The 25,390-nt window shown below is 33.0% G+C and overlaps 1 protein-coding gene across 3 annotated transcripts; it reads right to left on the bottom strand.

The window, feature by feature from the left end:
• Window positions 1-25,390, bottom strand: LOC111416986 (colorectal mutant cancer protein). Of its 3 annotated transcripts, none has more exons than XM_023049114.2 (9): window positions 25,056-25,390; window positions 24,702-24,999; window positions 10,155-10,296; window positions 9,990-10,090; window positions 6,016-6,968; window positions 5,581-5,965; window positions 495-685; window positions 312-414; window positions 1-257 (listed from the first exon to the last, which is right to left on the bottom strand). In XM_023049114.2, exons 1-9 carry the CDS (start codon window positions 25,163-25,165, stop codon window positions 171-173), a joined length of 2,370 nt encoding a protein of 789 aa, XP_022904882.2. In that variant the 5' UTR covers window positions 25,166-25,390; the 3' UTR covers window positions 1-170. The 3 variants fall into 3 exon arrangements, with proteins under 3 accessions (XP_022904882.2, XP_022904883.2, XP_022904884.1); XM_023049115.2 differs by having other exon boundaries at window positions 9,990-10,078; XM_023049116.2 differs by lacking the exons at window positions 24,702-24,999; window positions 25,056-25,390 and adding an exon at window positions 20,145-20,856.

Here is a 25,390-nt window from a genome sequence, read left to right as displayed (position 1 = left end):
TTATTTTCGTTTCGGTACTTTTTATTTAATCACAGCAACGCACCTCGGCCTCAAAATCAAATAGACATTTAAAAAATGATTAAAACCTATTTACTTATATTTTTTTTTATATATTACGATTAAATTTTTTTTTACGTAGTGCTTATTAATCTGTGTGATTTGAAACAAATTTAAACTGCTACTGAACTCATTGAATTTTCCGAACTATTCGTTGGAGGAGTTTCTAAAGATGCTATACGTTGTTGTAACGTTTGAATCTATTTCGACAAAAAAATCAGTTCGGTTTTTAAAAATTATCTTTAATTAATTACCTGGGATGTATGTCGCTCTACCATTTGAAGCATTTGTTGTTCCATACGTTTAAATTTTGCTTGATATTTCTTATTATTTCTATCTACGGTTTCGGCTAATATACTAAAAAAAAATTGGTTAGAATTATGTTAAAATTATGTCGGTAAAGTAGAAATTATTTTTTATGTATGCATAATTTTTACCTATTTGTTTGATTGAGATCATGAACTAACTCTCGTCCTTCTAATAATCGAGCTTCCGCGTTTTTAGTAACTTGTTCTAATGTTGAAACAAGTTCTTGTAAACGAACTTTTAATCTTGATTCTCTCCCTAAAGCTTGCATTAATTCCAATTCAACGCCTTGCGCATGTTCGGTATCTGAATAGCCCCTTTCCTAATTGATTCAAGTAACACAACATTAAAATTACCTTAAAGGGGACTGAAGGAGGAAAAGGCGCCAGGAAAGGATGATATCCAAAGTGAGGTGACGGAGACAGTGAAGATGCTATGGAAAGTAATAAATGACGTATGGAGTGGGGGGGTGCCTGACAGGTGGAGGATAGGGATAATATGCCCACGGTATAAAAAGGGGAGTAAAAGGGTGGTGAACAATTATAGAGGGAGGATCACCTTGTTGGACACTACATTTAAAATATATGCAAAAGTACTACTGCTGGGGAGATTGGAAGAGGAAATGGAGAGGGGGTAGTTGTTTCTAGATGGGAAGAGAGGTAATTGACAATATATACATATTGAAACACCTGGCAGATAGGGAGTTGAACAAGAAGAGAGGAAAGTTGTATGCATTGTTCATAGACCTGAAGGCGGCATTTGATAAGGTGGATAGATGTAAGATGTGGGAATAAATGAGAAGGAGAGGTGTCACAGAACAACTGATAGAGAGAATGAAGGAGATTGTCAGGGAGACGACGGCTGAGGTTAAAGTGGGGGGAGAGTTAAGCGAGATATTCTGGAAGAGACAAGGTAGTCCCATACTATTCGCGATATATAAGGCGGACTTGGAAGAGAGACTTGGGAGATGGCAGACTGGTAGGGTGGTAGTGATAGGAGGAATGAAGGTGCACACACTGGCATATACGCCAAGGAGTTGGGTTGGGTAAAGGTCGAGAAGACAAAGATCATGAAGTTCTGGGGGGATAAGAAGGAGGGAGGAATGGAGGCGGGAGGGAAGAGAGATAGAGGAAGTCAAAGAGTATACATACCTGGAATATAGGTTCTTGGATGGTAATAAGGTTGGCAAAAGTAATCCATAACCCGTGAGGGCTATGGCAAAAAGAGCAAACAGGGTGATGAGACTGGTTTGGGAATGGAGCAAGAGAACTTTTGGGAGGGATGTGGAAAAAAGAAAGGTTATGTTTGAATGGAGAGAACAAGGAATGCTGGAGGATGTGCAAACAAGTTATTGGAGATGAGTATTAGGGTTGACGAGGGAGACTCCAGGATATACAGGGTGTTTCAGGTTTTTGTAGCTAACAGTCGACAGATCTTTTAAAATTAACACAAAAACTTCATACACACACAGGTCAACAAACACTTTGTTTTGAAGATACAGGGTGTTCAAATTAAATTATTAAATTAATTCTTTTTAATATTACACGTATATTTCAACCGATTCTATTCAAATTTGGTATACAGAGGTGTTTTGGCATGAGAAAGACGATTATGGAGTTCGTTTTACTCTAGCCGGTAGAGGGCGCTCTGTAATATATTCTTTACGGATTAAAATAGCCATAACATTTCTGACAGTATACTTTTTGAGTAAAAATTTATAATAGAAATAATTTCATCTCTTGTGGGAACAGGTGTCTCATACACTTTTCCTTTCAAATACAGTACAAGCTCGTTAATCCGACACGTCCAGTAATCCGGTATTTTAAAACTCTTATAATCAACTCTATAATCCGGCACTCATAAAATTCTACGATGTATAATCCGGCACGTTTATTATTTCGTCACAACCTTAGAGAATAGTCAGTAATAGGGGATTCCCACAAGTTTCTGTTATTGCGTGTGCGTTACATGATTTTTATGCACCCATATCAAAATGGAAGGTAAAACACGAAAACGAAAGCACGAAACGTTAACTCTAGTTAATAAAATGAAAATTTTAGGAAAATTGTTGGATTCCGGTGAAACTCAGGTGAAGTTACTCAGGCTGGTGAATACAATGTCGGTCGTGCGACAATTTACGACATAAAAAAAATCGTGGAAAAAATTGAATGTTGTGTTAAACAAAGTGATTCGGGAATGAGTGATCGTCAAACAATGAAAACAGGAGAATATACCCACTTATGGAAGGTGCTTTATATTCTTGGTTTCTTCAAGAACATCGCTGTAAGAAGACTCACGAGAAAATCTATAAGAATAAGGAATTTAAAGTAAGTGAGGGCGGGTTTCAAAAATGTAAGGTAAGATATGGAATTAGAATATTGACCGTAACGGGAGAAAAGCTGTCTTGTAATGAGGCGGCTATTGCTCCATTTATCGAACAGTTCAGGAAAAAGGTGCATGATCTTAATTTAACTCCCGATCAAGTCTACAATGCCGATGAAAGTGGATTGCTCTGGAAAGTTTTACCAAACAAAACATACGTTTCCAGAGAAGAGCGAGAAGCACCAGACAGGAAAGTGTCCAAGGATAGAGTTACCATTATGCCTTGTGCCAATGCTAATGGTACGCAAAACTCAAGCTTTTATTGATGGGAAAAGCGATATCACCTAGGGCATTTAAAAATGCTGATCTACCACTCGTATACAAAAATCAAAACAAAGCATGGGCAACCAAAGAAGTATTCGTAGAATGGTTTCATAATGATTTTGTCCCTGAAGTATTACGTTTTTTGAAGAGCAAGAATTTTCCTCTAAAAGTGCTTCTTATTTTAAACTGCACATGGGCCTAATGAAAATTTAGCTTCAAGAGATGGTCTAATACAAACACTTTTTTTACCTCATAATTTCACACCTCTGCTTCAGCCTATGGACCAAAATGTGATCTAAATGATAAAGACTAATTACAAAAAAAAAAATCCTGATCAATGCTGTTTTGCGAGATGATGTGTCGCTAAAATGTTAAAAAATTCACCCTGACTGAGGCTTAGAATAGTGTATCTGACAGAATAATACAATCATCTTGGAAGAAATTGTGGCCATCATTAAATAACAATGAAGTAGAAGATGAATGGGATATAGAAGACGAGCTCTCAATTGCAGAGTTGAAAAGTATGCTAAAAAAAATCAAGAAGAAAAGTCAAACTTTACAGAGGAAGATATAGATGAGTGGTTTGCAGAAGAACCGGGCAACGCACCAATGATGACTGATGATGAATAAATAAATGAAGTGATCAGTAAGGAATCAGACAATGATAATATAGAAGAGGTTGCCTCAAAACTTCAAGTGAACTCTGTGAAATCTGAGGACGCATTAAACGCAATTAATCTCAATATCCTTTGGGCTGAAGACAATAAATAATCTGCAGATATTCTACTAACACTGAGGGAATTGAGAGAAAATATACTCCATAAAATCTATTATTGCAAAAAACAGTCATTAACGTCATGATACGTCATTAACAAATAACATTATCATTTCTTTTTATAACTATTTTACAAAAAGTTTAAAGGATTAAGATCTGCAAATCGTGGGGGCCATACAACTGGTCCACCACGACCAATCCATCTTGCAGGAAAATGGTTGTTTAGCCAATGTGATTTGACACGTGATACAATAAATTAAAACATTAGTGAACTTACTTTGTTACACATTATATCTATATTTAACTATCCTCTAAAAAAATTGGTCTATATCGAATAATAAAAAGCGGATTATCTTGAAAACGATCAACTTTAAAGCACCTCCTTTTTGTTTAAAAAAGTACAAAGAATAAAAAATTTTATTCAAAAAGCCAAAAAGTATACTGTCAGAAAAGTTATGGTTATTTTAATACGTACAGGGTGGGTAAATTTGGGTGTTATTATAGGCTATTTCAGAAACTATAAGAGATACAAAAAAAGTAGGCACCATGTCTCGGTCTCTTTTTTCGAGAGTAATCCAATCCCGCAAATATCAAACATCTATCTTCTTTTGTTTTTAAGTTATAGCCAAAAAGTCAAATTTTTGTGATTTTAAAAAATGCTCGTATTTCGTTTATTTTTGAAATTAGAGAAATATGGGGTTGTTGATACGTTCTTAAGACACTTTTTTTTAGTAGGATTTACGTTGAAAAATTTTAAACCTTCTTGATGATTTTCGAGATATAACACAAAGTTGTATTTTTTAAATACAAACTATAGTTGATTATGATGTTACTGAAAAGAGCATATTTTTAGCTTTTCAATGATGTATCCCATGTATAGTGTATTTGCGGAAAATAAGTGTTAATTTTCAATTCCAAAATAGTAAGCATTAATGTTCGAAATTTTGATTGGCTATGACTTAAAAACAAAAGAAGATAGACGTTTGATCTTTGCGAGATTGGATTAGTCTTGGAAAATGAGACCGGGATATGGCACCTACTTTTTTCGTATCTCTTATAGTTTCTGAGATAACCTATAATAACATCCAAGTTTACCCACCCTGTACAGAGTGCCCTCTACCGGCTATAGTAAAACGGACGCCATAACCGTTTTTTTCATGCCAAAAAACCTCCGTATACCAAATTTGAATAGAATCGATTCAAATACACGTCTAATTAAAAAAAAAAAAATTAATTTAAAAATTTAATTTGAACACTCTGTATCTCTATATGAAGTTTTTGTTTTAATTTTAAAAAAAATATCGGTTGTTAACATTCTGATACAAAAACCTGAAACAACCTGTATAATGAGGGTGGAGGCTGGGAGAAGAGCAGTGAAATATGAGGAAAGGATAGAGGGAAGACCGCATTGCAGGATCCTGGAAGAGTGCAGAAGGGAAATTAAAGAGAGGAGGCTGGTATATGGGCAGGGAGATAGGGAAGGATATTGTAAGAAAGTGGGATATTCAATAAATGGAATAGGCAATAGAAGAGTGGAGAGAGGCGAATTGTGGAGAGAACTAAAGGATAGGGACAAGGATATACAGAGACAAGAAAGAAGGTCAGAGATACAGGAAGAAAGATATAATGTTAAGGTATGGAGAGATAGTGACAGAGGAATTGCCAAAGTATCTATTGATGGAAGGGGACGAGGAAGAGAAGAGATTGGTGTCCAGATTTCGCTGTGGCAATGAAGAGAAAGGGGGAGAAGGTGATGGACTGGAGACAGATTTTTGGAGTGGGGATAATAAAATTACCTTATTTTGCGTAGCAATTGCCAATAATGCTTCAGTATCTTTTAACTGTCCCTGTATATTTTTTAAAGTCGCACTTTGAGCTTTTTGTTGCCCTTCCACATACTTCAACTTTAATTCAATCGTACACTTTTCCTTCTCCATAACGAATAATTTTGCGACTAATTCAGCTTTTTCCTCTCTCAACCCCATCAATTCCTGCATTAAAACCGCCATTTCAAGATCTAATTTTCTCGCCTCTTGACTGCTCGAAGGTCGAATTGGGACGTGATCGACTTGGGTTGATTCTAAAACCACGTACGTTCCTTGAATGTTACTTCTTTCAGCTTTTAAACGGGATACATGTTCACGAAGACGATTTTCATGATCGGTTGTCCAAGATTCATCACTTAAAAATAAACGAATATGATTAAAATTAATTAAAATATAGGAACTTACTTTTCAATCGTTGGGGTGTTATTAATATGATTTTGCCAGGGTGATAACAAAACGTCGGTACTTTGATATGAATCGAGATGTGTTAAAAGTTGTTTTGCAACAGTTTCAGCGGCCGTTCGATTATCTAAGCATTTTGAATGGATGAAAACGTTGTTTTCGTTTAATGATAACTCAGTTTCTAAGAGTGCTAATAAAACGTCGTATGCTTCTATTGCTCTATCACACATTCCAAGAGCTAAACGTAACGCAATCGCGTTTGATTCGTATTTTCCGCATAATAGTGCTAACCTATCACAATGAGCTTTCGTTTCTGATAAAGTCAAGGCTAACACAGAATTTTGCGACCTTGCATGTTCCAATTTCGCCGTTAATCTTTTAAATTCAATTTCAACCGCTTGCTTTTCACTTTGACTATCACATTGTCTCAAAATGTCACCGACGATATGTTCGGCGACGATCGTCGATAATTCCTCGCCATTAATCGTTACCTCGTTCGAACTAAAATCTTTTAAATCATCCGAAACCGTTTTTAATTTAATCCTCTCCGCCATTTTCGTAATGGTCGCCCTGGGAATCCCAATTCCATTCCTATTCGTCAAACCGTGACTTTTATGAACTGGTACGATGTTTCCGTATTTAATTAAATTTTCGTTTTTGTTGTAAAAATTTTTCGGCGGTTGCTCGCAATCGGTTTCCAATTGAGATTCTACCGATTCTAAGGTCTTAGTGGTTGCGTCTTCGACGTCTTTTGTGGGCGTGGTGCTTCGAGTGGTGGTTTCGTAGGCCGAAAGTTTCGCGTGCGCCTCCAACAGTTGGGCTTTGAGGGATGCTATTTCCTGTTTTAAGGGCGTTACGCTATCTTGAGACGTCGAGTTTGGAGATGTTGTCTCGTTGTTTTCGTGGTTTGAGGTGGAGAGCTTTGGTTCGGGAAGTTCTGAAGGACTTTCTGCAAACTTTATTATTGAATTGATTAAAATGAAATGTTTATGATTTAATAGTTTTTATATATGTACGATATTTTTAATTCCCATAAAGCGCCCTTCACACGATCAATATAATATATTTGTCAATATGGCCAATAAATATTGACAAGCTGTAATTTCCTCAGACTATCAATATTTCTTAACATCTACTTAGTTTTGTGTTGGGAGTTAAAGATGTCATACCGTGAAAAAGCTTGTGTAGCTAATTGATTTGCTTGTGTTAATGAACCATCTAGGGAGGTAATAGCACTTTCGTCCATTAAAGTATATCTGTCTGACTCCATTATTATGCAATATAATCCGTAATATAATTAGATATTGACAATATATGGACCGCGTTATGCATCACTTGACTAAGCGACAAATGAACAATGTTGAGAAAAGCGGGATTTTCGTTTTCATCTCTCTAAACACCCTGTGTTTCTGTAAGTCGTGGCATAAATTTAATCACAAATAAAAATTGTCAAGTTTAAGTGCCAACTATTAAAAAAACATATTAGTGTTACCTTACATCACTCATTCGCGCTTTTGGGGATTTAGAAAATATTTTTCTGTGGCTAAAACTGAAATCTTGTAAGAGAGAAAATAGTTTCTAAATTAAAGTAACTATTCAGAAAAAAATGGTAGTGTTTGTAAAAGGAATTAAAAAGATATGGATGCATAATTTATTGTGACAAAGTTCTTAAACACCGACTTCCACTTATTTATCACTATTTTTGAAGATACTTGTGGTCTTGCGTTGTACACGTCATTTCCGGACACATATATAGAATTTAAGAATTTAATCAACGTGAAATGACCCAAAAAAACACGTTAAAAATAAAAAGAAAGTGCGGAAAAACTACTACACTAGATTAATTTCAGTTATAAAACTTCTATTTTATGATAACTGACTTCCGGTTAGAATGTCAACTTCAATTTTGACATATTTGTAATCTTCATTAAAAATCCTTTAAAATGAGTACAAACACGACATATTTATCTTCAATATTAATGAAGTTATGGTCAACTTCCGGTTAAGAATGTCAACCTCAATTTTGACATATTTGTAATCGTCGTGGAAAATCCTTTAAAATGAGTCCAAACATGATACGTTTAATTCCAATATTACTCGAGATATAAGCAACTTCCGGTTTGAAATGTCAATGTCATTTTGACATATTCTTAATTTTTATAAAATGTCTTAATATTTGTCACAAAAACCAAAATATAATAAAAAAAAAATCAAAAATTAAGGTTGGTATTAATATTTAAAAATTAAATTACTATCTTCATTGTTGCTAACTTCGGGTTTAATGTTTTTTATTCTAACTTTTTTGTTTTTTGAGATAAGTGCGTCATGTTTGGACTCATTTTAAAGGTTATTTTATAAAGATTACGAATATAATAATAAAATTAAAGTTGACATTAATACCTGAAAGTTTTTTCTTAGCCGTGTAAAATGTCAACCTCAATTTTGACATATTTGTAATCTTCATTAAAAATCATTTAAAATGAGTACAAACACGACATATTTATCTTCAATATTAATGAAGTTATGGTCAACTTCCGGTTAAGAATGTCAACCTCAATTTTGACATATTTGTAATCGTCGTGAAAAATCCTTTAAAATGAGTCCAAACATGACACGTTTAATTCCAATATTACTCGAGATATAAACAACTTCCGGTTTGAAATGTCAATGTCATTTTGACATATTCTTAATTTTTATAAAATGTCTTAATATTTGTCACAAAAACCACAATATAATACAAAAAATCAAAAATTAAGGTTGGTATTAATATTTAAAAATTAAATTGCCATCTTCATTGTTGCTAACTTCCGGTTTAATGTTTTTTATTCTAACTTTTTTCTTTTTTAAGATAAGTACGTCATGTTTGGACTCATTTTAAAGGTTATTTTATAAAGATTACGAATATAATAATAAAATTAAAGTTGACATTAACACCTGAAAGTTTTTTCTTAGCCATATAAAATGTCAACCTCAATTTTGACATATTTGTAATCTTCATTAAAAATCCTTTAAAATGAGTACAAACACGACATATTTATCTTCAATATTAATGAAGTTATGGTCAACTTCCGGTTAGAAATGTCAACCTCAACTTTGACATATTTGTAATCGTCGTGAAAAATCCTTTAAAATGAGTCCAAATATGATACTTTAATTCCAATATTACTCGAGATATAAGCAACTTCCGGTTTGAAATGTCAATGTCATTTTGACATATTCTTAATTTTTATAAAATGTCTTAACATTTTTTATAAAAATATAATAAAAAAATCAAAAATTAAGGTTGGTATTAATATTTAAAAATTAAATTGCCATCTTCATTGTTGCTAACTTCGGGTTTAATGTTTTTTTATTCTAACTTTTTTGTTTTTTGAGATAAATGCGTCATGTTTGGACTCATTTTAAAGGTTATTTTATAAAGATTACGAATATAACAATAAAATTAAAGTTGTTTAATTCCAATATTACTCGAGATATAAACAATAAATAATTTAATTTTTTAATAAAATGTCTCTTAGTCAAGTGATGTCCAATTTAATAGTTATTTATAACGATGTTTTTCTAACCTAACAATTTCTTTTGAAATGACAGTTGTGTCAAACTGTCATTTAATTAAAACCCTAAATTTATTTGTTTAATTATTTTTGTACATTTTAAACAAATTTCCTCAAATATTATATTTACAAAACATCACTTTTTGATAATTGATAAACTAAATTATTTATTATAAATTGAATATTTTTTTAATTAATTTTATATTGGCAGTATTGAAACCTTCCATTTTGAATTTATTATTTGACGTTTCTTAGGTTATGATTTCTACATCAACACGTTTTCATGAAAAAAAATCTTAAAATAGATGGAAAGAAAGGTCTTTGCTCCGTTTTGACCTAAATACTTCGCAAAAAAATCCAATTAACCCTCGGTATTTCATCCTTGTTGGGGTGAATCGTAAAAATTCCCTAAGAATTTCTTACCGGTTTGACGTCAACGTCGGATAAATCATTTTCGGCCGGTTCTAGCTCGCTAACTTCCAAGGGGCAAGTCAAAGAGTCTTCATGTAAATCTGTACAAGGTTCTATTCAATTAAAAATATTGAATTATTACTATAAATAATGTAAATATAAAAAGATTTTGATTACCTGATATTTCATCTTCTTCGGCAATAGCCATAGCTTTTTGTTGTTGTAATTTTCTTGTAAGCTCAGCTATTACCGAATGAAGTTCTGTCAGCTGTTCTTCATACCTTTGCGATTGCTCATCCAATTGTTCTTGTAATTTTTCCTGAAAAAAAAAATTCTTTTTAAATTCTCAACGGGGGGGGTAGGTGTTAAATTTTTAAAAAGGGGCTGTGACCTACATGATGTTAACCCGCCCGGTCAGGTCTCACCCCCAACCCAGATTTTCTGCAGCCCCCCACCACCCCGCATAAAGTGCAGTAGTAGCAGCAATTTCGATTTTGCCCGTGCGACGAGGATATGACCGGAATTTGAGGGAAAATAGAATTTGTGACTCAAGTCCCCTTGGTTTTAAAGGGAAATTGATGTTTTATTGAAGAGGAAACTTCGTTTAGTTGTTATGGATTAAATAGAATTTTCTTGTAATTTCCTTTTTGAAAGAAGATGAGAAAAAAATCGTTTTGAATAGGATATGAACCACTCTATCACTCACATTGACTTGCAAATTAAAGTTAAAATATGAATTCTTGGAATGGATATTTTTCCTTCTTTTTTAACCCGAGTGATTGAATTTTTAGTAGGGAAAATGTGAACTTATTTACATAGCGCTTCGGCAAAGTTACGCCCGACCTCTTTTGCTATTCATTAAAATTCGTAAATTTCCTTTGGGGGTTATACACGTTCCTATATTATATGTTACCCAAAAAAAGAAGCATTAATTTTTGTTACACTATTACATTACATACTCATATTGGTATATTTCTAGAATGGGTAGTAAAGGAGCATTCAAAATGAAGCCAAATTACCTGGATTATCACCTAACCTGGAAAAAACTAATATGGATCAAACGATTTCAACTAGGACTGTTATACAGGAAAATGCACTGGTTTATGAATAAAAACTCACAGCTCAGAAATATGTAAGCACTTTGGTTCATACCTAATTACATCTTACATCAAGACCTCAATATGCTTACTGTAAAAGAAGTAAAAATCTATTACGCCGGACAACTATTAAAAGATTAAAGCGAAAGGCAAAATATTTTATCTTTCTTTTGCAGTATTTAGACCTGTTAGTAGTATCTAGTCTTCAGAAAGCAGTATTTAGTCTCCACAAAGCAATTTTAGTCTTTAGAAGGCAGTATTTAGTGTTCCAGACGCTGTATTTAGACCTGTAGGAAGTATCTAGTCTTCAAAAAGCAGTATCTAGTCTTCTGCCAAAGTTATGTATGTTTTCTCCAAAATATTTTATCTTTCTTTTGCAGTATTTAGACCTGCTAGTAGTATCTAGTCTTCAGAAAGCAGTATTTAGTCTCCACAAAGCAATTTTAGTCTTTAGAAGGCAGTATTTAGTGCTCCAGACGCTGTATTTAGACCTGTCGGAAGTATCTAGTCTTCAGAAAGCAGTATTTAATCTTCTAGAAGCAGTATCTAGTCTTCTGCGAAAGTTATGTATGTTTTCTCCAAAATATTTTATCTTTCTTTTGCAGTATTTAGACCTGTTAGTAGTATCTAGTCATCAGAAAGCAGTATTTAGTCTCCACAAAGCAATTTTAGTCTTTAGAAGGCAGTATTTAGTGTTCCAAACGCTGTATTTAGACCTGTCGGAAGTATCTAGTCTTCAGAAAGCAGTATTTAGTCTTCTAGAAGCAGTATCTAGTCTTCTGCCAAAGTTTTGTATGTTTTCTCCAAAATATTTTCTTTCTTTTGCAGTATTTAGACCTGTTAGTAGTATCTAGTCTTCAGAAAGCAGTATTTAGTCTCCACAAAGCAATTTTAGTCTTCAGAAAGCAGTATTTAGTCTCCACAAAACAATTTTAGTCTTTAGAAGGCAGTATTTAGTGTTCCAGACGCTGTATTTAGACCTGTCGGAAGTATCTAGTCTTCAGAAAGCAGTATTTAGTCTTCTAGAAGCAGTATCTAGTCTTCTGCCAAAGTTATGTATGTTTTCTCCAAAATATTTTATCTTTCTTTTGCAGTATTTAGACCTGTTAGTAGTATCTAGTCTTCAGAAAGCAGTATTTAGTCTGCACAAAGCAATTTTAGTCTTTAGAAGGCAGTATTTAGTGTTTCAGACGATTTTGTGTCTGATAAAGCATTATCTAATTACATACCAGCGATTGTCTTACAATAATCCTCGATAAAATATTGTTTTATATCGGTGTTAAAACTTTTCGTGGCAGTATTTAGACCTGTCGGCAGTATCTAGTCTTCAGAAAGCAGTATTTAGTCTCCACAAAGCGATTTTAGTCTTTAGAAGGCAGTATTTAGTGTTCCAGACGCTGTATTTAGACCTGTCGGCAGTATCTAGTCTTCAGAAAGCAATATTTAGTCTTCTAGAAGCAGTATCTAGTCTTCTGCCAAAGTTATGTATGTTTTCTCCAAAAAATTTTATTTTTCTTTTGCAGTATTTAGACCTGTTAGTAGTATCTAGTCTTCAGAAAGCAGTATTTAGTCTCCACAAAGCAATTTTAGTCTTTAGAAGGCAGTATTTAGTGTTCCAGACGCTGTATTTAGACCTGTCGGAAGTATCTAGTCTTCAGAAAGCAGTATTTAGTCTTCTAGAAGCAGTATCTAGTCTTCTGCCAAAGTTATGTGTTATCTCCAAAATATTTTATCTTTCTTTTGCAGTATTTAGACCTGTTAGTAGTATCTAGTCTTCAGAAAGCAGTATTTAGTCTCCACAAAGCAATTTTAGTCTTCAGAAAGCAGTATTTAGTCTCCACAAAATAATTTTAGTCTTTAGAAGGCAGTATTTAGTGTTCCAGACGCTGTATTTAGACCTGTCGGCAGTATTTAGTCTTCTAGAAGCAGTATCTAGTCTTCTGACAAAGTTATGTATGTTTTCTCCAAAATATTTTATCTTTCTTTTGCAGTATTTAGACCTGTTAGTAGTATCTAGTCTTCAGAAAGCAGTATTTAGTCTGCACAAAGCAATTTTAGTCTTTAGAAGGCAGTATTTAGTGTTTCAGACGATTTTGCGTCTGATAAAGCATTATCTAATTACATACCAGCGATTGTCTTACAATAATCCTCGATAAAATATTGTTTTATATCGGTGTTAAAACTTTTCGTGGCAGTATTTAGACCTGTCGGAAGTATCTAGTCTTCAGAAAGCAGTATTTAGTCTTCTAGAAGCAGTATCTAGTCTTCTGCCAAAGTTATGTATGTTATCTCCAAAATATTTTATCTTTCTTTTGCAGTATTTAGACCTGTTAGTAGTATCTAGTCTTTAGAACGCAGTATTTAGTCTCCACAAAGCAATTTTAGTCTTTAGAAGGCAGTATTTAGTGTTCCAGACGCTGTATTTAGACCTGTCGGAAGTATCTAGTCTTCAGAAAGCAGTATTTAGTCTTCTAGAAGCAGTATCTAGTCTTCTGCCAAAGTTATGCATGTTTTCTCCAAAATATTTTATCTTTCTTTTGCAGTATTTAGACCTGTTAGTAGTATCTAGTCTTCAGAAAGCAGTATTTAGTCTCCACAAAGCAACTTTAGTCTTTAGAAGGCAGTATTTAGTGTTCCAGACGCTGTATTTAGACCTGTTGGAAGTATCTAGTCTTCAGAAAGCAGTATTTAGTCCTCTAGAAGCAGTATCTAGTCTTCTGCCAAAGTTATGTATGTTTTCTCCAAAATATTTTATCTTTCTTTTGCAGTATTTAGACCTGTTAGTAGTATCTAGTCTTCCGAAAGCAGTATTTAGTCTCCACAAAGCAATTTTAGTCTTTAGAAAGCAGTATTTAGTGTTCCAGACGCTGTATTTAGACCTGTCGGCAGTATCTAGTCTTCAGAAAGCAGTATTTAATCTTCCAGAGCAGTATCTAGTCTTCAAAAAGCAGTATTTAGTTTTTTAGGACCAGTATCTAGTCTTCTGCCAACGTTATGTATGTTTTGTTCTTGATACTGACAGCTACTTCTTTCTGGGGGGATAGACCATCATCTTTTTGGGAGCCTCTTGTTATCTATACGGATCTTGTACCACCCAGTACCTCATTTCTGCAGCTGTTACTTTGCTTTTGTGCTTATCCTGCATTGGCAAAGTTTCCGTATTGGTGATTTTCTGTCCTGTGCAATAACAAGACAAATCCATTGGTTTCTTGTTCATATTCTTAAGTATTGCCATGAAAAATCATGTTTGGTTTATAATCAATTTTTTGTTTTCTCTGAACAGTAATTTCAGACTTCATGTGAACTTTGAACAATGTAATTCCTGTTTTTTGCTGAAGTCTAGTTTATAACTATTGCAACCCTGATGCTTCATTTGCTAGCGCCGGCATTGACAGTTAGATTGCAGTAATAAAAGGAAAATAAAAAGAAAACTATTACATTCTACATTTTCGATTACCCCTGATCTAAATTCCAACGAATCTTCTATTTTCTATATATAGAAATTACACAACACTGCGAGCTGAAACAAATTTCTCGCGACAAATTTGACCTCGTGCATTTTGTAACATTGTTCCAAAACGTATCTAATTTATTCAATTCCATCATCATCAAAAAAATAAACAAGCAAAATAGGTAGAGCCGTTTAATTTCCCTAATGGACTACGCGACCGTATTCGTGACAATACCATCCTTTTTCCGAATCGGTTGACTCTACGACAATGTGTTCACCATAAGAAGAGAACAATAGTTGAGGTTCAGCGCGCGTCCTTAATTTTCTAGAGGTCAAACTCTACTACATTTCGAACGTATCGATTTGGGAGGAGTCCCATTTTATGAGTTTCAAACCTTTTGTTATCAAATTTCATCAAATATCCTTTCTAAAGTTTTCCTTCGTATTTTGTGCGTTGTTAAAATTTTAAAACGTTTTAAATAGACGTTTTAAATGCAAGACACTCGGTGTTCTAAAAAAAGGGGGGAGATAAAAACGTTTTTATGAAGTGGGTATTAAGAGATTTAAAAGTTCTATCCTAAACTGAACACGTGCAAGATTTCCAAAATTAAAAAAAGAATGTAATTACGAAAAGTAATTCAACGGTATGGGTTGAAATTTAGCGTTGTGCAGAATTTTGTTTGTTAAATAAACAATTCAACGAATCTATTAAAAGATTTTCGCGAAAAACTTGTTTACGTTTTAAAATTGGAAATTGCGAAATGTTTATGTGTTTTTTTTTTGAACTTTTAATGTGCCTTTGTACTAAAAAGGGGTTTAAAAAAACGATTCGGTGCCATCTGGAAATGTTTGCAAAGCTTTTCATAAATTAACAATAAGCTCTTTTTGAATAACGAGCCATGTAATGACACGGGGTCATTATTTTCTTTTTTGTGTTTCTATGTGAACACTCAACACAGTGCTTTTCTTTTTTCCCCTTTTATAATATTAAAATAAAATCTTACTATTTAGTGATTTTAAGTTACAATCAAAAATTTTATATATTTAGTACTAAATTTTACTAAATTAGAGCTTTTGAGCTTTAAGGTCATGTTTTCAAATTTGAAAATTGAGAAGATTTTTGAGAAAACTGGAAAAATGTGACTTTTAAAGTGTTATACAGATATTGTTTATACAAACAAAGAAATTAAGATATTAAGATGATATATATAATATATATTCAAATTAGAAATCTATCAGAACATTTTTGAGAAATCTTTAAAAGTGTGATTTTGCATCTGATATGTTAAGCTTCCAGCTAATTGCAGTTTGAGTCGTTTATTGCCTGTATGGCTTTGATGATGGTGACCATTTATGATCTCCATAAATATTTGGTGATGAATATATTATGTAGCTATTCAAAATACTGTTGTTAAATTAACTATTAAGAAAACTAAAACGAAAGAAATCTTTTGAATTTGAAATATTCCATTAAATTCCACTATTGTACTATAAAAATAGCACACACATACAAAGACGAAGAAGGAGGAAGTAAAACGGCACTTCAGAATATAATCTAGCGTTGAGTTCTCGAACTCGCTCCAAAACGGGAAAATCGCGAACTGTGAGGAAAGACCAGAAGGACTATGAAGACTATGTACTGGTATATAGCAAGGTTGATAAGAAAAAGCGAGCAGCCGCTGGAGTGGGCAATCTTATCTAAACTAAATACGAAAGAATTTTGGAAATAAAACTAAGGAGAGAACAACAAAACATTTATATTATAGCCCTATACAGCCCAGAAGACTTGTAAACCCAAAGAAGAGAGAAAAGAATAAACCTAATAACACCAGATGAAGTAGTAATGTAATACTGGAAATCAAGCAGAGGTTTCACGAAGACCACATCAATGATAACGGGGAATTACTATGGTCACTCAATAACCTTAGGATTAATAATACGCTCTATAACCACAAAGACACATACAAGTACACTTTCGAATATAGCAGAGAGCAGAAATCAATGATGAGCAGTCCCAAATAATACATGTCAGAACTCTAACCTCGGCTAATATCGGAAATGATGATAAGCTTACTTACTGAAAGAGAAAAAGATCAACACTAAAGCTCTATGGAATGAGTCCACAAAATTTCTATACCAACAAGGGATAACCGAGAAAATCTGCACGAACCAATAGGATGGGAAAACGACATAGAAGACTGCTGAGACACTAGGAACCAGAAAAATAATACTAAACCATACACCAAATAAAACTCCGTGGTTTAGAATAGAAATTAAAGTGAAATGTGAAGTGCAACTAGAATATAAAACTCTTAAGACGCAAGAATTAGTTTGAGAAGAATTACATCAGATTTTTACAGTCTACAGAAGCAAATGTGGAGATTGGTGAAACAACAGAGAAAAAAGATAAACGAACTGGTAGAAACGAATAAAATAGAGAAAAACACTTGGGTAAAGTATCTAACAGAAGTGTTTAAAGCCAATAACATACAGGAAGACAAAGAAAGTTAAGAGAAAATGTCAGAGAAAGGCTAAGAAAACCGAAAATCACCAGGTCAAGACAAGATCCCAAATGAGATCTACTAAAATATGGAGGAGACAGTTTATAATGGAAATAACATCGTTGATAAACAAAATTTTAAGTGAGCAATAAATACCAAACGTGGATAACAAGCACTCTTACTTAGTACCACGCTCAAACTAGTAACCAAGATTATCACAACCAAAATTAATTCCATTACAACACTGGCCGAAGAACAACAATGCTTTAGGTTAGGGAGGTCCTGTACAGATGCTGTATTCGTGATGAGACAAGTCGTAGAAAAGTCAACAGAATATAATAAACTCCCATTACTATGTTTCATTGATTTACACAAGGCCTTTGATAAGATCAGATTAAAGGATGTCATAAATCTGCTATACAACCGCAGAATACCGACAAATATAGTTAAAACCATCTATTCGGAAAACAGGATACAAGCACTGATAAAGGGTAAACTCACTAAGGAAATATTTGTAAATGCTGGCATTCGACAAGGGTATTCATTTAGTCCACTACCATTCAATCTTGTAATGGATGAAATCATAAAAAAATGTCTACAAAAAGGCTACAAAATGAGTGATCAATGACGAAAATAGATAACGAAACAATTCAACATCTCCATTGCTGCTCAAAAAACTAAATGCATCAGAACAACGAAAAAGTTAATTCGGTGATTCTCAGGCTGAATATTGAGGAGGAAGTATTTGAACAAGTCAGGAAAGCCAGTAAAATCGCAGACGCTTAAACGACACATTATGGAGGAACTAACACAAAATCGAAAATATACAGGTGATTCTCAACTTATACACGACAACTTGGGGATTTCTTCCCCATGACAAATAATGACTAATGCTAGATATCTGATATATGCGGCGACATCTAGATAAGTAGTGTTTTGTACCAAAATTGCGAAACTGTTGGAATAAACCGTCCAAAAAAAGGACATCACAACAAATAATATAGTTTTTTGAAACATATGAAGAATACCCGTGTTACTGGAATCATAAAATTCCAGAACATAAGGGCCGTACTGCAAGAAATGAAGCATTAACCCTGGAATTCGTTTCGTCGAATCAACGACACATATTTATAACTTGTTGGAAAGAATTCTTGTTCTGGCTTGTTTTGTGCTCATTTTTCATATAGGTCTAGTCGTGGTTAAGTCATTGGTCTGTGCGGAAGTGCAGCTAATACGCATCTGGTATGATTTTTTTAATTGTGAGTCATCGAAATGACGTATTATAATGTAACTAGTTTTAACCAATTTTGACGGAAACTCGGCAGAGGCAAAAATACGAAGTATACGCAATGCGTATAGAAGTGAATATCATAAGGTTTTAAATTCGTGCAGAAGTGGAGCATCAGCTGACGAAGTGTATAATTATGACATAATAATGTGTATAATTATGTATGTTCATGACAGTTGTCTAATTAAAGTACTTGATGCACCTAGGTAATTTCTACGTGACGAACACAACAGCTTTTGGTTCTTTTTTATTAATAACATGTGGAGTTCCAAGGAGCACATTTGCATTATCATATTGATGCCAGCACGAAGTACATCACTTGACATCATTTTTATTACTGTACTGTACACACTTATCGCATTTATGTGGAAACAACTTCTGGCGCCAGCTAATTGTCTTCACTAAACTGGCTTCTTACTGGCGCCAGTAATCCATGCATGTGGAAACTTAGCTTTAGAATTCCGAAATCGGATATATGCTGCTACCGAGCCAATTCGTCGACACCCTGATTTAGATCGAGCTATAGTGGAAGATCATGGATTCGGCGAACCTAATTGTGTATAGAAACTACGGGAAATAACTTCGAACACTTGCTGTGACGTTATTTTAAAGCGTTCTACGTATTCTTGATTTTAAAATAAATATCTAGGAAACTAAAAAACTTTTGCTTTTACTTTTTTCACATATTAGTCATTATTTGTCATGAGGAATAAATCCCCAAGTTAAGTCAACCTATACGGTTGAGACTAGACATGACACGTTTAAAACAAAACGAATATTGGTAACAGCAGAAATGAAAGATACTTCGCAGAATCACCGGTAAAACTCTATACTATACGATAGAGAAAGAAGCGAAGTCATAAGAATATTATATGGAGTATCAACAATTGGACACATACATGGAAGAAAGAATGGGACAATATAAATTAGTGAAAAGTACCAGGGATAAATCGCAGTTAGGTAAACAAAGTCTAGGACGACCTTCGACTATTGACGAAGAACAAGCTTTAAGTCTGAGTGGAGAAAGAAGAAGAACAATTTAAGAAGATTTTTAACTGAAATTTGTGATAATTTACTAAAAATTATTGGAAATTATTGAAAATTAATTTTAAGTTGGTAACAATGAAATCGTCCATTTTACTTATATTTGACGTTTCTTAGGTTATGATTTTCACTTCAACAGTTTTACTTTCAATTTTATTATTGTGCGGTTTTATTTTGTGCAAGCAACGACAAATTAATAGGTAACGATTTTCTTATTACATTTACACATAGATTTCATTAAAACCAACCTTCCCCAATTTAATTACGAATATTAATCATAAATCTTTAAACTAACCTAAAAAAATGTTTTTTAATTTTGCTTTTCTGATAGTTTAATCACGTTAGGTACCTTTTTATGAAAATCTCGTTCGATTTTGACCACAAATCCAATTTTATTTAAATATATCGACTTTAACAATAAAAAATCACAACTTTTTTGCTGTCACATTGACTTAAATTTTCAATACCAACCGTCATTTTTGATATAAACTAAGCTTAAATTCTTATTATTTTTTTAAACTATTTTCAAAACGCTTTAATTCAACACAAAATCAATTATTTATTTAGATCGTATTTCAATTCAAAAAATTTCAATTAAAATTATTAATTTCGTATCGATTTATTAATCGATTTTGAAGTTGGTAGCCCTTAAAATCATCCATTTTCTTTCTTCGACTTTCAACAATTTGACGTTTTTTTAGGTTATAATTATAGGTTATAAACTCAACCGAATTTAATTAAGTGCATTATGGTAAATATGTATTTATTTTTCGATCTAATACATACACAAGTTCCGATACATTCCGAGTGTTGTTGGGGTGGTGTTTTAATAATTTTCTCTTGACCAAAACTTCCCCCCAATTCTCCGCCTCCCGATAATAAAGCCGGTTGATCCCCTTCCGGATTCGTTTGCGACCCGGGGCAACATAACCACGACCTTCTCGGAAGATCACCCGCGTACGGTTCATCGTATGTTCGCTCTTCAAGGGTTCCATTATTAACGCCTGCCGTTGTAATCGTGTACAAATTTCCGTATTTTCCTCCGACGCAACACCTATCATGTCTGTCGGCGGCGTCGAAGTCGCAAACGCGAAAACTTAAATCGTATTCAGCCATATAATTGCTATGACCGAGTGATCTGCGATCCAACGCGACAACGCTTTGGGGTGAAACAAGCGTTGTTTCGGTAACATCTTCGTTGGGTTTTTGTTGTTGTATCAATGATTTTTCCGGCGTCGGAGTTCGCGTGCACGTTTCAACCGGATTAAATACGTAAGTTGTTCCACCCAAAAACGTTCTTTTACCACCACCGACAACGTTCAAACCACCAACGATATCGTTTAACGTTTCAACACCCGCCAGGATTTTATTTTCTTTTTAAATCAACAACAAAAATCGATCTATTTTAATTTAACACTTCCAAAATTTTAGTTTATAAATAAATAGATTCACATTTTTAAGTTTTAAAACTTTTTCGTTGCTTCTTGTAGGACGTCTCGACGCCAAATGACGACGGAAAACGGGATCGGTTCTGCGGGTCGTGTTGGATTACGTAATAGAACGACGCGTCGCGAGTAGCGATCGCAGTGTATTCTACACAGAGTGGTCACAAAAGCCTTCGGCGGTGGAGAAGGCTTCTCGCAAAGTGTGGACGTTTTGCTGCTTGCTTCGCCTTCAAGTTCCTCTTAAACTCCTCTTCTCAGTGCAACGTTGCAAAATCGATTTTTCTCGCGATGCTTTTCTTAATGATCCCCCCTTGATGAGGGCGGCGCCCCATTTATTCATTTATTTATTATTAATTGGACATTTTATCGTTTTTAGAGATTTTCATACTGTCTGGTAGGTAAAGGAAAGTTACTCATACGATTTCAAGTCCGATTTTATTGTAAATATAAGTGGTAAACAAGTATAGTAGCCTAATGAAACAAAAAGTTATTAAAAAAAGACATGGTAACAACATGTGTGTACATGGAACAAAATAATAGTAAATAAATATTAGTTCTTATCAGATCTTGCTACCAAGTGAGAATCAGAGACATAAAAGCACAAGGAATACTAGTGGAAAGAACGGAAGAAGCTCCAATGACACACATCTTATACTCTCAGTTTACGAATATAAATCTGAAGTGAGTTTACATTTAATAAGACAGAAATGTTTTAACGCTAAATATGGAAGAGAAAGCATGTCAGTTTTTCTAGCGAAGTTGGGGGAAATTGCTAGCCAATTAAAACAGATAGGAGAACTAATTTCCGACCAAATAAATGTTAACGACAAAAGTAATCATGTCGTTGCCAGAACCGTACAAACATTTTGTATCTGCATGGGAGTCAGTTCCATCGAACAATCGATCAATATGTGAATTAACATCGCGGTTATTGATTAAGGGGCAAAGAATAAAAACAAATGAACAAACAGAAACTGCTTTTTTGTCAGGAAGAATAGAAGAAAGGAAAATAATAAAATGCTTTCAATGCGGAAAATTTGGACATATTAAACAAAATTGTTAAAAGAAAAGAGGATAGAATATATCATTGATGTGTTAAACAATATATTGTCATCTATACTTTTCTTATACTGACTCCTAATCTTTTCTCCTAAATTGTTCCCGGTGGTCTCTCGCTGGGGAAATTTAGTGTACACTTGCTAGGGAATGAGTTCTTTGAATTTTTTCTAAAAGGGGAAATCTAGTGTACAAATTTTAGTCGGAGAGAGAGCCCTCGATCTTTCCACAATAATAAAAGAGAAGAACAACTAACTTCCAACTTGTACAGCCACAATTATTGATGTAGTTAAACACGTGTGTAATAATAGAAAAGGAAATACAAAAAAACTCAATTAAAAGGTATCCGGATGCCGGATTAAAATTAACAGAAAGAGTGGAAAAGTGACTACTACTTCTACCTTTAATTTTGACATATTTGTAATCTTCATTAAAAATCCTTTAAAATGAGTCCAAACTCGACATATTTAACTTTAATATTAATGGAAATACAATCACTTCCGGTTTAAAACGTCAACGTCAATTTTGACATATTTGTCATCTTCATTAAAATACCTTTAAAATGAGTCCAAAGATGACACACTTATCTCAAAAAACAAAAAAGTTAGAATAAAAAACATTAAAGCCGAAGTTAGCAATTTAATTTTTAAATATTAATTAACTTTAATTTTTAATTTTTTTTATTATATTTTTGTTTTTTTGACAAATATTAAGACATAAAAATTAAGAATATGTCAAAATGACATTGACATTTCAAACCGGAAGTTGCTTACATCTCGAGTAATATTGGAATTAAACAACTTTAATTTTATTGTTATATTTGTAATCTTTATAAAATACCCTTTAAAATGAGTTCAAACATGACGCACTTACCTCAAAAAACAAAAAAGTTAGAATAAAAAACATTAAACCCGAAGTTAGCTACAATGAAGATAGCAATTTAATTTTTAAATATTAATAAAAACCTTAATTTTTGATTTTTTTTTATTATATTTTTGTTTTTGTAACAAATATTAAGACATTTTATAAAAATTAAGAATATGTCAAAATGACATTGACATTTCAAACCGGAAGTTGCATACATCTCGAGTAATATTGGAATTAAACGTATCATGTTTGGACTCATTTTAAAGGATTTTTCACGACGATTACAAATATGTCAAAATTGACGTTGACATTCTAACCGGAAGTTGACCATAACTTCATTAATATTGATGATAAATATGTGGTGTTTGTACTCATTTTAAAGGATTTTTAATGAAGATTACAAAAATGTCAAAATTGAGGTTGACATTTTAAACCTGAAGTTAGTATCATATAATAGAAGTTTTATAACTGAAGTTAATCTAGCGTTTGTCACTTTTCCGTACTTTCTTTTTATTTTTAACATGTTTTTTGGGTCATTTCATTGATTACAAAAAATCGTCAACTTTAATTTTATTATTATATTCGTAATCTTCATAAAACAACCTTTCCAATGAGTCCAAACTTGACGCATTTATCTCAAAAAACCAAAAAACTAGAACTTTCAACTTTTAATTGTGACATATTTGTCAACTTCATAAAAAAACCTTTAAAATGAGTCCAAACTCGACATATTTAACTTTAATATTAATGGAGATACAATCACTTCCGGAATGAAACGTCAACGTCAATTTTGACATATTTGTCATCTTCATTAAAAAACTTTTAAAATGAGTCCAAAGACAACGCACTTATCTCAAAAAACAAAAAAGATAGAATAAAAAACATCAAACCCGAAGTTAGCAACAATGAAGATAGCAATTTAATTTTTAAATGTTAATACCAACCTTAATTTTTTATTTTCTTTTATTATATTTTTGTTTTTGTGACAAATATTATCACATTTTATAAAAATTAAGAATATGTCAAAATTGACGTTGACATTCTTAACCGGAAGTTGACCATAACTTCATTAATATTGAAGATAAATATGTCGTGTTTGTACTCATTTTAAAGGATTTTTAATGAAGATTACAAATATGTTAAAATTGAGGTTGACATTTTAAACCTGAAGTTAGTTATCAAAATTTAATTAATTAGTGGTTCTTTTCATTTTTAACGTGTTTTTTAGTTGTGTTTTTTAGGTCATTTCACATTGATTAAAAAAAATCGTCGATTTTTAAGCCACATGATGATTCTTGAATTTTTCCCAAGTTTCTTAATATATCTTTTGAAAAAAGATTTTTACACGAATCGTCATCATTTTGTCTCTAGCTTTAGTGATTAAATTTATGCCACAACTTACAGAAACACCTGTATAATCGCAAAACGTAACGAGTGACCAAGTGTTCCATCAGTGTTCTGTGATAAAAATGGACAGGCACCAACAATTTTGTCTATTCTGAGAAGTCTTATATTTTTAGAAAGATGAAAATCCCGTTTTTCTCAACATTTATCATTTGTCGCTTAGTCAAGTGATGCATAACGCGGTCCAATTACTCAATAACTTTAATCAGAAGAAATTTAGATAGATATGACAGATATTTGACAGATTTGACAGTTTTTTGAGGTTGTCATGGTAATTTGGAATACAAACAAAAAAATTTCATAATTTTTCTTTAAATAAATAAATCAATTTTTGTATTATATCTTTTTATGATTCTATTTTCAGAGTCAACTAATGATAATGTGCTTTGAACGCGAAGTAGTACAGTTTACCCAAAAACTAGGGCACCTTTACATGACCCAGTTCATTTTGTGTTCGTTTTACACACAAATATTTAGGTTAAACTCACAGGAAACTTTCTAATTATTACATATTCATTACACCTAATCAAAATTGATTTACAACAATAATTAATAAAAAAAATTGACTTACTTTAAAGGTGTCCTCTGATAACTTTAACGATTTTTTCTCCAAACTTTTCGGAATCGGACTCATATCCCTAGCTCCAGAATCCCATTCCCAACTGTCCAATTTGCCTTGACTATTTTCGCTGGTGTTATCGGTGTGTTTGGAATGCTTTAAAGCATCTATTTCGGGTCGTAAAGCTAATCTTCTTTGTAAAAATTGTTCGTAGGATATCCTCCCTTGCGAATCGGCCCCCAATTGGAGCATTAATTCGTCTAAAGAGTCCTCAAGGCTTAATTCCCGGCATATCGATAATAAATCTTGACTAAAAATTAAAATTATTAAATAAAAAAAAAATTTTAATTAAAGTTGATTTATTACCTATCTATGTATCCATCTCCGTTTGCATCGCAAGCTTGGAAAAGCCTTCGGACTCTTTCCTCATCGCAAACGGAACTAGCACTTTCGCTAGCGCAATCCGTATCGGCCATAACCTCACTTATTTTTTTTCTTTTGCGGTTATATCAAAGAAAAGTCATTGTTGCCGGTGTTTTGGGAGTTCGTTATTTTTCGTTCGAAGTTTAATTTACATACCGAAATGATTTGTTGTGGAAAAAAGGGTTTTAATTGATTTTTTTGGGTTATTTTTGTAATGTTTATTATAATTACATTTTGTAAACAATGATTAATGTCTGTTATGAAGTTAGATGCGGATT

Source organism: Onthophagus taurus, chromosome 3 (assembly GCF_036711975.1).
Source record: "Onthophagus taurus isolate NC chromosome 3, IU_Otau_3.0, whole genome shotgun sequence".
Taxonomy (NCBI): Eukaryota; Metazoa; Arthropoda; class Insecta; order Coleoptera; family Scarabaeidae; genus Onthophagus; species Onthophagus taurus.
Note: the sequence above shows the minus strand (reverse complement) of the source record. Positions and strands in the feature narration are given on the sequence as shown.